The following is a 15,255-nucleotide window of genomic DNA, read 5'->3' on the forward strand; positions in this document are numbered from 1 at the left end:
TGTATACCAGCCAAACCAATTCACAGAGAGTTGGGACCTCATGTTTCCCCTTTTACTTACTGTGGATTCCATCATCGCAAGCCAATCTGAGAGGACACAAGAGCATCAGCCAATGTTTAGCACTTTAGGCTCCTCGAGAGAAAAGGTGATGTGTAATTTATGCAAGATATTTCTACAGCTGGGACCCAGGACACCAGTTAATGAGCCATCAAAAGGAAAAAGAAATCCTATTTTCATCTGATTTGGACCTTGCCTAGGGTCTAAGGATGATGGGAACAGGGAGACAGGGTAGAAATGGGGAGACAGGGTAGAAAAGAGTGCCTACTCTCCAGTGTTTATACTGGCTCTGCTAGTGTTAGCTGCTCAAGATGTGGTCTTGCACATGCTGAAGCAGTCAGGGCTGTGCAGACAACTGTGAAGAGCTGCTTCTGGAGAGCAGTCATGCTTACTTTATGCTTGTCACTTCACCCTAGGACCCGAACTCTAAGGACCGGTAGAATGTATGCCTCCTTCCCTATGAACTACATTCTTTGTATGAAGAGACTGGAGGCTCAGCAGTCACAGTGAGGCAGCAGGCATCCATGGTGGCTCTTAGGGACTCACTAGCCAGGACAGAGAAGCAAGGAAGACCTTTCAACCAGGAACTCAATCAAGGCAAATCAGGCAGAATTAGAAGACTGGGGGGAAATCTTTGTTCTTTGTCTTTTTCCACCTGTACATGATCCACAGCAGCTGAGCAACAGTTTAAATTGGGCGACGATATGGAGGTTGAATGGAGAGAAATGAAAGACGTCAGCATTCTAGTTTTTTCAAATCAGATAAGGATCTAACTATTAGTGATAAAAAGAAAACCTTAGTTTTTCCTATATTTTGTTCTTAATAATCTAAATTCTTAATCTTTAAGAGACTTTAGTAAATACCCTTTTTCCGAAAGAAAAAAGAAAATCTATTGGCATTCTGTTACTCAGCTTAAGACTCAGGAACGGAGCCTACAAGTCCATCGGCTAAAAAGAATGGCTCCATCTGAGTCTTAAGGTAGGAAGGAAAATGGAGGCTTGTGATAACACATGCACCTAACTGCTGAGTACTTATTCATCAAAGCAGCATCAAAGTTAAATAAACCGTTTGCCATTTAAGATACAGATGGTTGGCCGTAAGGAAGAACAAATATTTCTCTCAGTGTTTGGGGTCATGTATGTGTGACAGTGGGGCTGAAACCTCAGGCAAGTCTAAGTTAGTCCAAGAGAGATGCTCAGGGGACAAATCTGTCCAGATCCTGAAAATGTTGCTTAGGTCTTTAAGCTATGCCTTGTTTCCCTGCCCATAAAGTCAAACATGAACCAGATACTTGCCAGCCCCATTGAACCTGAAGAAAGAAGGCATCTTTGACTGACAGTGACAGTAACTGTATGTATATGTGTGTGTGTGTGTTTGTATGTTTTGTGCATAACTATTTAAGGAAACTGGAATTTTAAAGTTACTTTTATACAAATCAAGATTATATGCTACAGATATAACTAAGACATGATCTGGTCCTACCTTTTAGTCATGATGAATGTATTTTGTATACTATCTTCATTTAATAAAATTAACTTTCAAAAACAAATATTTTCTGCATACTTTCCTTATAAGTGGGGGGGGGTCCTAGGTATCCCTAAGGGGTAGGGAGAACCAAGTGCTGGGCTATTTCATTAAAAATCAGTCATCAAGTTTGGGGTGTGGTGATATCCACCTTTAATCCCATCACTCCTGAGGCAGCAGCAGGTGGCTCTCCGTGAGACAGGGCCAACCTGGTCCAAATAATGAATTACAGGCCAGCTGGGGCTATAGAGAGACTCTGTCTTCAAGAAAAAAAAGGAGCAGGGGCTGGAGCAATGACTCAGTGGTTAAGAGCACAGGCTGCTCTTGCAAAAAACCCAGGTTTGACTCCCAGCACCCACATGGTGGCTAACAATCATTGCTAACTCCAGTTCCAAGGGATCTGATGCTCTCTTCTGACCTCCGAGGGCATTGTACAACATGAGTGCACTTATATACACACAGGCAATACACTTACATATAAAAAATAAAAATAATAAAATATTTATTTTTTTATTTTTTGGTGTTTTTGAGACAGGGTTTCCCTGTAGCCCCAGCTGTCCTGGAACTCACTATGTAGACCAGGCTGGCCTCAAACTCACAGAGATCCACCTGCCTCTGCCTCTACCTCCCGAGTGCTGGGATTAAAGGCATGCGCCACCACGCCCGGCAATAAAATATTTTTTAAAAAAAGAAAAGAAAAAGATCAGCTATCAAGGACAGCAGAAGATACTGTAAACATTGCTGAAACAAGGGCATGCACCACCACGGGTGCCACACAGCCACTGCCAAGGCTGCAATGGAAAAGCAAACTGCCATACGGCAGTGTACTACTGCCAGGGTCCTCTGCAACACAGAACTGATAGAATGAATATACACATTATTAAAAGGATTTATTAAATCAACTTATGCAATGTGGTCGAACTAGTCCAAGAACAGCTGTCTCACACTTGAGAGGTTGGGAGGCTGAGAACCATTTGCTCAGTCCTTGAGTCCTGGTGCCTCAGCAGCCTGAGTAGTCCAGCAATGGCTTTCCTACACTGGAGAAGCGGACAACCCTGGTGGTTTTCAGTTCCAACATGGCACTAAAGGCCTAGAGGATTTCTGGAAAGCTGCTGGTCTTTGGTCCACATAAGAAACCTGGAAAAACTGCAGCAACAGCGTCAGTAAGGGCAAGAGGGGGAGGCAAGAGGGAAAGCCAAGAGAGCCAAAGGCAAATAATTATTCTTCCTTTTTATCTGAGCTGGCGCCAGAAGGTGCTGCCCCGATGTGGGGTGGGTCTTTGCAAGATAATCAAGGTAATTCCTCAATTGAGGCTCCCTGCTCAGGTGATTTTAAGTTGTGGCAAGTTGACATTTAAAACCAACACTCCCAGGCAGGTTGGCCAGAAATTATGAGTAAGATCATGAACCCAGTGAAGCTCATGCCGAGGCTGCACCGGCTGCCTGAGACAAGCCTGAAATTACAAACAGGCAGTCTTCCACAAACGCTAATTTCCAGCTGATAATTATCACAATTACATGGTATGTGTATGTGCGTACATGTGGATTAGAGGCTACATGTGAGAAACCAACAAATAGGCAAAAAAAGCATAAAACTTAAGAAATTCCCTAAGGAAAGAGCTACAGCTAAGGAGTCTCCAATTTGGTGCTGTGGGCACATCCTAGAGGAGAACAAGGGGCAGAACTAGACAGGTAGCCAGGGTCTTAGGGAGTGGCTATGCGGGGAGCCTGCCTGACCCGTCTGGGGAAGCTAGCTTAGAGAAACACAACGGGGAAAGTTAGACCTCAGTTCATGGAGACAAGGAAAAGGGGGTAAATGACCAATCCCAGTAAATTGTAGTTAAATGCAGAACAAGAGGCATTCTGTCTTCAAGAATCTGAAAGCTTTAAGAAAAATATTGGGTTTTGAGCTAGGCACGGTAGCATACTGCTTTTTTTTTTTTTTTTTTTTTTTTTAAGGTTGGTTTTCATAACAAAGTCACTGATTTGGGCAAATTGAAGAATGCTTTGGGACCAATGCCACTTAAGAGTGCAGAGATTTTCTCATGACTATGGGTACTGACAGTGCATTTGAGAATTCATTAAAAATAAAAATATATATTATTATTATTATTATTATTTTTAATTTTATTATTTTTATTTTATGTGTATATGTGCATTGCCTGCATATAGGTAAGTGCACCCATGTCGTGCAGTGCCGGCAATCAGAAGAGGCTATCAGATCCCCTGGGCCTGGAGTTACGGACAGTTGTTAGCTGCCATGTGGGTGCTGGGAGTCGAACCTGGGTCTTCTGCAAGAACAACCAGTGTTCTTAACCGCTGAGCCATCTCCAGCCCCCCAAAAATATATATATTATTTAAAATTTTACTTTATGTGTATGAGTGTTTTGCCTGCATGTATGTAAGTGCATCTGTGCATGCAATGCCTGCAGAGACCAGAAGAGGATGTCGGATCCTTTGGAACTGGAGTTACAGACAGTTATTAGCCACCATGGTGTTGGGAACTAAACCCAATTCCTCTGCAAGAACAGCTGGTGCTCTTACCCACAGAGCCATCTCTGCAGTTCCTGAGAACTCATTTTTTTTTCAGCAGAAGGATCTTCAGCTTTAAACACATCACCAGATTCTGGAGTTTCACAGGTCAGGAAATGATGAAAAAATACATAGGGTCCCAACACAGGGGTGAGTAGCCTTCTACTTTGTGAACTAAGGATATTTAAGAGAAAAAAATAAGAAAGCAAAAAATAAACCAAAAATCTAACTTGATTTAGGTGGTGGTCCCAAAATTCACTGTGATGAATATAAATATTTGTGAACTTTTACATGTATGTATATGTATAGTACCCTTCAAAATATATCATTAAAAGGAAGGAATGAAGGAAGGAAGGAAGGAAGGAAGGAAGGAAGGAAGGGAGAGAGAGAGAAAGAGAAAGAGAGAAAGAGAAAGAGAAAGAAAGAGAAAGAAAGAAAGAAAGAAAGAAAGAAAGAAAGAAAGAAAGAAAAAGAAAAAAAAGCCCTGCCATCTAAAACCCATTTTGAAAATAGGAAGGCCAGGCTAGGGTATAGTTCAGTGGCAGAGTACCTGTCTAGTGTGAGGCCCTGGGTTCCATCCCCAGTAGCATCCCTGAATAAATAAAATGAAATTAATGGAGGAAGGGGTTTAATCTCACACTAAATACATATCAGTTTTACATCTGAAATGCATCTAGACAGATGTATTTTAAAAGATGAGGACAGCTTAACTGAGGTTACAATCAGAGAAATCCATAGTGAATGAAAATCATTCTAAGTTGAAAACACAGTGAAAACAGGCACCCTGGCCCCTCTGCACAGAACACTACAGTGTCAGTTGTGGGTCCCTACTGTCCCCTAGAATCTGGAAAGACCACACTACAGAACGCTAACCCAAGTAAGGATCCAAATTCCAAGTCTGGTTTCTACTCACTGTACACTGCTTTTACTTCATAAAGTAGAACACATTCTAACTTGCCCATTTCGAATCAGGAACCAAGTGTGCTACATCCCTCTCCACTTTAATAACTGATGAACAAATGCTATTATATACCTTGGGATTTGGGAACCAGCGCCAGCTTTTAATTGCTGTCATTTGAGTCCTTACTGTATGGAAGTATTTTAAATATTTTAACAGCTTTAAAGGAATAAACTCATTTATTTCCAAAGCAATCTGTGACTATAGGAATGATTTTACAATATGAACAGAATCTGGACTAATGACTTTTACCTAACCTTGCACCAAAAAGCTACTGATTATAATGTAAACAAGCCCACTGAGTCGTGTGCTTTTGTGACCTGGGCACCCGACCTTAATCCCTTAGGACCCTACCTTGTTCTTCACCCAAGATATTGATTAGCAGCATGTCTTTCTTATTGAAAACAGTAAGAATAATTGAGAAGGATGCTTGATATTGTTGAGTGTGAGATATTTTAGACTTAGAGATCAAAGGGCAAGATTCTCTAATAAGGGTGGATCCTAGCTTCTACTTCCCAAATAATGTTGCTGGAGAGACTTTGAATAAAGTGTGGGTGAGGCCTGAGACATCTGAAGGATTGGGTGTTACAGAGAGAGCTGGTGTGGTGGCACTGGCCTTTAATCCCAGCACTTGGGAGGCAGAGGCAGGCAGATCTCTGTGAGATGGAGGCCAGCCTGGTCAAGTTTCAGGCCAGCTGGGGCTACAGGGAGACCTGTCTCAAAAAGAAAGAAACAAACAAAAAAGAGAGCAAGAGGGAGGGAGGGAGGGAGGGAGGGAGGGAAAGAAGGAAGGAAGGAAGGAAGGAAGGAAGGAAGGAAGGAAGGAAGGAAGGAAGGAAGAGTTAACACTAAGGGTCAGGCTATTTATTCAGGAATAACTACAATGTGACTTAGAAACACCTCATGTGACAAGTACTGTTAAAATACCCTCCCTCCAATGGGAAAATAGAACTTCGAAATCCTCACATTTCTTTTCCGCCAGCACTTGTGCTCATACAGAGCCTTGCCTTCTCATGGCTCACCCAAAGCATGTGGCAGTGTACTGACCCCTCCTCTAATTCGTTCAAAGCTATAGTTACAGCAACTCACCACCACTCACTCCATCAATGTCCCCCTTCCTCAGGACCTCACAAGCATGCCTATTTCTCCTGTCTCACAAAACAAGAATCTCATCCCACTTCTCTATTTACCTTCACAACAGAACTCTTAGAATTCCTCTCCCCATTCTTTAAAACCAGGTCATCTTAGCTACACAATGCTATCCGTGTGCTTACAATGAGACTGCTCTGCATAACTCAACTAGCCACCTTGTGGCTGAATGAATGGCTCAGACTCCATTCTAATCAGCCATCAGCAGTTAGATTTTATTTCTGAAAAGGTCTTTGGGGCTGCAGAGATAGCTCAGTGGGTAAATCACTTGTTGCTCCCATGTAAAAACCCAGTCTAGCAGTACGCATGTTAATGCAGAGAGAGGCAGATCCCCAGGGCTTGCTGGCCGGTCAGTCTAGCCAAAATGTTGAGCTCCAGGTTCAGTGAGAAAATCTGTCTCAAAAAAATAAAAAATAAGGTAGAGAGTGATAAAGATACTAGATGTTGACCTCTGGCCTCCACATGTACACTCATGGGCAAGTACGCTTGTACACATATACATAAAACATACATTTCTGTTGCTGTGATAAAATATCCTGCCAAAAAGCAACTTAGGGGTAAAAAGGTTTGTTTTAGATCACTATTCTAGGTTACAGCCCATTGCAAGGAAGTCAAGGTGTCAGGAACTTAAAATAGCGCCACAGCACATCCAGCATCAAGAACAGAAAGAAATGAATGTATGCGTGCTTTTTGCTTGCATGTGCTCAGCTAGATTTCTCTTAAACAGTTCAGGAACAATGCCCTCCCCCCACCCCCACCCCCAAGAATGGTGCCACCTACAGTGGGCTGGGTCTTACGTCAATTTAAGACAACACCCCTCCCCGAGACATGCCCAATGTACACAATCCCTCTTCAAGACTCTCCTCAGATGATTCTAGGTTGTGTCAAGTTAACAAAACTAACCCTGACTTCACCCCTTGTCACCTTGACACACAAAGACATCTTTTTTTAAAAAACATTTTATTTTTAATTTACGTGTATGAGTGTATTGCCTGCATGTTAAGTGCACACATGTCGTGCAATGTCCGCAGGGGTCAGAAGGTGTTGGATTCCCTGGAACTGGAGTTAGAGAAGGTTGGTTGTCAGCTGCCATGTGGGTGCTGGGAATCGAACTCGGATTCTCTACAAGAGTAGTTAGTGCTCTTAAGTGCCTAGCCATCTCCCCAGCCCCAAACACATAATTATTTTTTAAAAAATATTTTATTATTTTTATTTTATGTGTATGCGTGTAGTGCCTGCATGTAGGTAAGTGCAATGCCTGTGGAGAACAGAAGAGACTGTTGGACTGCCCTATCAAACACATAATTTTTAAACCATAACTTTCCACTCCTGTCTCCAGTCTCATATTTAACTCATGTTAAATACAGTCCAACTTTTGAAAGTCCAAAGTCTCTTAACTGTGGGTTTTTATAAAAGTAAAAACAATTACATACTTCCAAACTATGATGGCACAGAATAACATTATTAAGCCAAAAAAGAAGATTCAGGGCATCACAAGGAACAATCAGATCAAAACAAAACCAAAATCCAGCAAGGCAAATACCAAATCTTGCAGCTCTGATGTCTAACATCTGGGGTTCATAATATCAGCTCCAAAAAGCTTATGTAGCCCCACCCCTCAGTTCTGCAACCTATACCAACAGATTCTCTCTGGGGCTTAGGCAGCCTCCATTACACACTTGCTGCTCTTCTTGGCAGATGTCCTATGGTCCTGCATCTCCACTATCTTGGTGTCTCCATTGTGACCAAGTCTTCACCTTCACAGCCTCTCCACAGGGATTCAGACCCTGCCACACAGCACCAGACTTCAGCTGTTCTCCATGATCCGCTCAATCTTGTATCTTTCATGCCTTCAAAACCAGTACCATGTGGACAATGCTTAACATTGTCAAGTTCTGCTCCTAGCTCAAGATGAAGCCTGGACCACATGAAGCACAGTGGGTTTCACTTCAGTGTGCCCATCTTTAACAATTATGGCAGCTTTTGCAGCCCCAGCCTGATCAGCACATGATTCTTTGCCTAAATATCTAGGAACAGCTTCTGTTCTCGATGGAGTCTTTGTTTCTAAAACCCCAAGAGCTGGGCCTCAACTGTTCACATTTCTCCCAACGTTTTCTCCCAAGCTCGCATTAAAACAGCCCATTAAGCTCTGCTTCCAACATTTAGTGGCTTTTCCAACCCAACATACCAAATGTTTCCTCATTCCTCCCACAAAAATAGTCACATGGTCAGGGCTATCACAGCATGACCTCACTTCCCCGGTACCAACTTCTATTTTAATTTCTGTTGCTGTGATAAAATACCCTGACAAAAAGTGATTTAGGGGAGGAAGGATTTATTTGGCTTACAATTCCAGGTTACAGTCCATCGTGGGGGGTGGGGGAGGTCAGGACGGGTAAAAGCAAGCTAACTTTTAGGACATTATCCTTTCTTCATTTGTCACTTCTGACTGGCTAGTTTAACCACCCTTCCCTGATCCTTAAACACTGGTCTAGATACCCTAGGATAGCTGAAAGCTTTAATTCTCCTTATGACCTCGAGCAACCCCATGGCTTACCCCATAGATAAGGACTTTCATGTAACATACCAGAACTGTGCCCTGAACTCCAAGCTCGTAAGTGCTAAACTGGCATTTCCTCTTGATGCTCTGGTAGATTGGACTTTTCAGACCACCTCAATCCATGTCATATTCCACTTGACCTTTGCCAATATGATGATGCCCAAAGTCCAGCAGTCCCCTTTCCCTGGAACTAAGCCTAGCATTTTACCTTATTTGTATCATGACTTGGGGGTCAAGTCAGAAAATATAATTTCTACTCACCCCTTCCTACACTCAATCTCCAAAAGCTCCCACCAGGGCCAGGCCACATGCAGGTGCTCCCAGAGGCAGTCATCAGCAGAACCCAGCTTTCAAGCAGGCCAGCTCCAGGCACTAGAATTCTCCCAGCCAAAAACCCCAAGCATAAACCTAAACGAGTTATCTGCTGTGCCCTGTCCAAATTCCTGACCCACAGAAACTAGGAATGTTGTATTGTCATTAAATTGCTTGGTACAAAACACTAAACCAGAACAAATGTGTTAACTTCCAGTCTTGCCCCACTTCCCTGGTTTCTCTGCTCCTCTGCATCAAAACCCTTTGTTCCTTATAAGTTTTTCAGCAAGCTTGAAATCTCATTCTCTTCTTCCTTACCCCAGAATGACCCTAGCTTTATAGAACATCCAGAACCCAACACTTTGTACCACCTCTGTCGTTACCCTGGCCAAATGCCCTCCATCTTTAACTTGGAAGGACACACAAACTTCTAACTCATCTTGCTCCACCATGGCTGCACACCTCCCCAGTTTGTTCTTCACACCATAGCTAGAGTGCTCATTCAAGTGTGCTTAGTTCCTCTTCCGCTCAAAATCCTCCTGCAGCTTCCCCATTCACCGAGGGCAAAAACCAAAATAAATGGTCCACAAGTTGAACACTCCCCTTCCTGAGAACCTTTTTGAGGTCATGCCCAGCTTACTGTCTCTGCTCCGGCTGCAATTGATTAGCTCCTTGTGCTTCCTCCCAACATTCCTCACACTTGCCCTTACCTGCAGGTAGCCTCCTTCACTTCAAATCCTCATTCAACATGACTTCAGTAAGGCCTTGGACCCAGACCACCCCCCACCACGTCACTCCCATCTAGAGGGGCAAAAATGACCAAGGATATGAGAATTACAGATAGAGCATTTTTTTATATTAATATTATCCCATGCAATACTGGAGGCTTATGCTAAAAAGAAAATGTTGTATTAGTTCAACTATTAATTGCTCAGTCTGGTAACTCTAGTCACCACTGGTTTTTCTCCCATAACCATTTGCTTCTAAATACTACATATTTATACTACATATCCCTCGATATCCAAGAATTGGTTCCAGCTTCCCTTCCAAACATGACTTTCATATCCTTTACATAAAACAGCATAGCATTTACAAAGTGCATGTGCACTCTCTTGTATGGTTTAGAGCATGCCTAGATTTATACTATCTAACATAAATATGTGACTGAAATAACTGTTCCACTGTGTAGTTCAGAAAATGAAAAGAAAAAAGTCTGTACATGTGCAGGTTGGGCTCCACTTCCCTATTTTCTTCTGAGGTTGGCTGAACCAGTGGATGCAGAACCCACAGATGTAGAAACTAGATCCTGAAGGCCAAACATATCAAATATTTTTGGTTGCTAAAATGGATGCTTTTAACACCAGACAGCTGTGTTTTCCTTTAGTTTCTAGAACTATGCCTGGCATATAAAATAGCCAATGAAGGTTTAATGAGTGAATCCCACCCAGTAGCCTTGAAGGTGAGTTGCTTAGCCAAGGTTACAGTGCACTGAGTGGTGTGGCCAGGATTTACACCCAGGTCTAGTTTCAGTCAGCTGACATCCTACCCACAGTCACACATTGTGAGTATACTCTAAAGGCACAGGTTGAAAAAAATCATCTTTTCTTCCTGCCTTGTGGTCTATATGAAGATTTTACAAATGTTCCTCCCCAGATGCTTGCTAAAAGTGGAAGAGCAATGTACTACACCTCAGGGCTTTTGGATCTCAGATGGATGAACATGAGAAAGCTGTGCAGTTCCTTTTGTCAGAGAGCACCAAATGTAAAATTGACCTAGCTTTAACACTTTTTTTGTATTTTGTCTTAATAATCACCAAACATAACCCTTCATCCAGGCACACTAGCCTCCCTTAATGGCCATTTCCATTCCCACCCAGATCAATGAATATCTGCCAATTTCTTTTTATACAGAAGTCCCCCTGTCCCGCGGTCTCCCCTGAATTCCTGAAAGTCGTCCTCCAGTCTGAACTGGAAGTGATTCCCTCTCCCTGTCCACTTTGGCTGTCCTTGACCCAAGCTGCAAGCACTGACCATGCCTTATCCTGAACTTTCAAATGCACTAGGGAAAAAGCCCAAATAAACACCATCCAGGCTGGACAAATGCAAACATTTTTGCACAATTTATTCTTATATTCTGAATGGTTTTGGAGAAATTGGGGACTGGTGTCTCTATATGGCATATGAGCACTGAATCAAAGACTAGCTACAGAGTCGGGGTGTAGCTCAAGTGGAAGAGCACACCCCTAGCTTTTGTGAGGACCTGGGCTCCTTCCCCAGCACCCCCAAAAGGAGGGGAGAGGACTACCTATATATCACACCCTCAATCCTGTCACATAAACAGCCTTTTCTGACTACACCCCAAGACTTGTTTGCTGCACTTTCTGTAAATACCAAATTCTTATACCTGTAAGTCTTAGTGCTTAGAGCATATCCAAGGACACTGGAGATACATATTTAACAAATAACTGATCAATTACTGATCAAGTCTGCTACCTTTTCACCCAAAGGCAAAAATTCTTCCAAAACACATAGGTAATATACAACCTTCAAAAACTCAAAGGGTTGGAGAGAGTTAAGAGCACTGACTGCTCTTACAGAGGACCTGGGTTTGATTCCCAGCACCCACATGGTGGCTAACAACTGTCTGTAACTCCAGTTCCAGGGGATCTGACGCCTTCTTCTGACCTCCACGGGCACTGCACGACACGGCACATTTACATATATGCAGGCAATACACTCATACACATAAAATAAGAATAAATATTTTTTAAAATTCAAGACAAATATGACTTGTATGAAGTGGTAACAACAAAAGAAAGACAAATTTATCTCTGTAATTCTTTATTAAAAAATACTGCTATACACATAGAGACTGAAAATAGGGTTAAAGATGAGCAACAGATACTGGGATCATGACATTAGAACTTAACATACTGGTGCTTTTTAGGGACAAGGTTGACATCCAAATGACAGAACCAAGGTCAAAGTAAAATACCAGGGTACCCTCAAAAATACAATGAAGTAAATATACCAAGAGAATTTAAAATAGGTACAAAAAATTGATATGATCAATGTTACATGATTTCAAGAGTTGTCCTTTCTGTGCTTTTATCTGTCATAACAGGAAGTTATGGGAAGTTTATACCCTTAATTTGACCATTTTCCGATATTACAATCTTCCTATGGATTAATATTAACTTTTAGACAACCTCTCAAATGGATCTACACTATGGAAAAAGAGGGCTCCCTAAAAAACACCAAAGCAGAACTGAGAGTTCTTTTGAAAACCATTCCCAATAAAAAGTAAGTGAAAAATAAATATAAAATGAAGCTAAAAAAAAAAAATATGCATTACCTGACACCAACTGTTTTCTGGCTGACAATATTTACTCATGAAAACATATCAGCTGTCTATCTTTTATATCCAAACCAAGTCCTGAGGTTACTAGGGGCTGAAGCAAACTAGAGTTTATGGTGCAGACATTCTTGGGTTTGTGATGTGAACCTGCCTTGCAGAGGAAGTTTGCTGGTCTACGCAGAATGAGAGATTCAAGCCCTATTTTACCCCTGCCCTTCCTTAGCTTTGACAAAACATTGGTCCACAAATTAAAATTTTCAAAACGTTCCCAGGCCCCTGAAACTAAAATAGATGATCCCCTTTCATTTTCAAAGAAAACAATATTGGAAAAAATCTCCAGCCCGCTTATAAATTAAGCATTTCATATTTCTTCTAGAATACAAGTAGTTCTTTTTTGTACAAAAGAATTACAATATGATTTGTCAAAAAACATATAAAAAGACAGCTGCTCTTCCTCAAATACATGAGCTAATGATAAAAGACTTTTGCATGGTCATGTCTCAAAGTTCTTGTTCCTTTTATGTAAAAAGAACATCATGGTGGCAAATATTAATTATCCTTTGAATATTGAACATTATGTTCTGTTAAAATCCATCCAGATCAAATGCAATAATTGATTTTCTTGCTAACTCAACAACTGACGCTACCACTCATAGACTAAAACATACTTGTTGGAACATGTGTGTCTCTAGTCTTCTTCAAAGCTTTCAGGTGAAGAGAGGTGCTTTTTCTTGATGCAAATCTCAAGGCAGAGAAAAATCATTTTAAAGCTTATAAAAAGTGGACAGAGAAATGTTAAAAACTTCTCTGAAATATACAAATATGTATGCTTGTTAAAAATGAAGACAGTAACATCAGTTGCAAGTGCTTGGGAGTCTGTCCTGACCTTCTGAATTCCACATTTTCTTCATAGTTACATGGTGAGCACCCAGTGCTAATAAAACATTCAGTGCTGGGAAAGGAGATAAAGTCTTCATTACTGCTTTTTTAAGAAAGAAGATTCCTATGTATTTGGCAGTCTTCAGTATCAAAGTATAGGTATTTCAGTAACTACAAATTCCAGGAATACTCAAGTTTGGCGACAACTGCATGTCTAAATAGTAAGAAAGTTTCAAGGAGGAAAATTGCAAACTTTTGAGAAGGACTTATTCAGGATGATCCCGCAGAGTGAGTTTTTATCAAAAGTCCTATTACTTTGGGCTAAGCAGTGACTGCAAAGGCACAGCAGATAATTATCCCTCCAGAGTCAGGCTGTAAAATGTCAGAAAGCTCTTGATGCCAGACCACTGCTGTGTTTAGTTCACCTTCTGAACAGTGTCTCTGTGTCTGTATCCAGTGTAAAGTACCATTATAAAGCTGTAGTTCAAAGAACAGAACTCTATACAAAAAAAGCAAACTGGAAATAACCTAAAGTAATATAACTCCTGAATTTTAGGCCTTTAACACAATTTCATTTTTTTCTATTAAAAATTGCATAAATGTATATGTTATCTGACTAGCAGGCAAATGCCTTTTTGAAAAAAGTTCTGGATGAATCAGAGCGAAGAGCAACATCCGCCCCTTCAGTTCTTATTCATGTGATTGTTAATCAGAAAGGGGTTAAATCACCGATGGGGGAATTCATGTCCAATAACTCATTGATATTTCTCTGTGTGTTCTTAAAAACAAAACCTCAAATTGAACTAATGGCGAGTGGCATTCAGCGCTTGCATACAATACTCGTAAAAATTATGCACTATACCATCTTCTATGAATTATTTTCCTGGTCCATTATGTTATTCAGGGCAACCCATCCCCCAAAGAGCAAATTCTGCATCTCTCAGTGGCAAAAAAGCTGCCTCAAATTGTTTCCCCAAAATGTCCTTGCAAATAGTTCCCTTAACAAGTATACAATGTGGCAAAAGTTCAAAGATCAGAAAAAAGTCTTTAAAAAATTAAAATTAGTGCATACACAAGTGGAAAAAACAAAAGCAGGAGCATCATTCACCTGATGGTGCACCCTAACAAATTCTTCACAGAGGCCCGGTGGCAGCCGGAGCGCTTAGGAAGGGACATTCTTCCTCTAGAGTAGCAGTGCACCTGACCCATGTGTGAGCAAGCTTCACTCTTCCTGCTCGGTTCCCAGGTGGAAGGAGATGAGGAGGACAGTTCAGCTGTAGTGCAATTTGCTATTGGTCAAGTTCCTCAGCCACGTCCTGCGGGCATTTTTAGCAAATACTACAACTGACCATTTGCAGCTGCGATCAGTTCTTGAAAAGTATTTTCAAAGCAGCGCTTTAAGTCACTGTAAGTTACCACAAGCACACTCTTCTCATCTCTGGAAATCAGGCTTATTTTTTCTGGCACACCAGCATCTAGCTGAAAGAGACAAGACAAAAAATACAAAGCTCATACCATAAGGAAAAGAATTAATTTAATCTATTTTAGGACAACATTTGCATCAATGATAACTTAAATATCTAAAATATTTGTCATACTTCCTTTCAGATTTCTATAGATCTTACATCGCTAGTTAAAATGAAAATTTCAACTCATGTTTTTCAAAGAAAAACTGCCTGTTCCTTAGCCTTAATGTGTTTGCAGTAATTATTTACTCAGCATCCTCCATTTTTTAATATTATGAATTCTAGTGCAGCAAGTGGAAAATATTAAGTGTCTTCCTTAGGAGAAATACTTCAAAGTGTGATAATCCAGTATGAGTAAGAATGATTCGATAGCTTGGCACATATAACCACATTGTTTTCCAAAGGATGCCAATTAGAAGTCAAGTTGTAACAATTCACCAGAAGCTCCAGGTCAGTGCCTTC

General features: G+C 41.2%; 1 protein-coding gene across 8 annotated transcripts in view; it reads right to left on the bottom strand.

The window, feature by feature from the left end:
• Positions 1–11,914: 11,914 nt before the first annotated feature.
• Pan3 (poly(A) specific ribonuclease subunit PAN3) overlaps positions 11,915–15,255 on the bottom strand; it is a 165,666-nt gene continuing 162,325 nt past the window's right edge. For 5 of the 8 annotated variants that reach the window (XM_029559615.1, XM_008825058.2, XM_029559616.1 and 2 more), the window contains one exon: positions 14,021–14,806. In XM_029559615.1, coding sequence (XP_029415475.1) covers positions 14,666–14,806 — 141 coding nt within the window. In that variant the 3' untranslated portion in view covers positions 14,021–14,665. Of the gene's footprint in view, positions 14,807–15,255 lie in introns of all 8 variants that reach the window. The other 3 variants (XM_029559617.1, XM_008825062.3, XM_008825056.2) reach the window with 1 other exon arrangement.

Source organism: Nannospalax galili, unplaced genomic scaffold (assembly GCF_000622305.1).
Source record: "Nannospalax galili isolate Female #2095 unplaced genomic scaffold, S.galili_v1.0 scaffold768, whole genome shotgun sequence".
In the NCBI taxonomy this organism is placed as follows: domain Eukaryota; kingdom Metazoa; phylum Chordata; class Mammalia; order Rodentia; family Spalacidae; genus Nannospalax; species Nannospalax galili.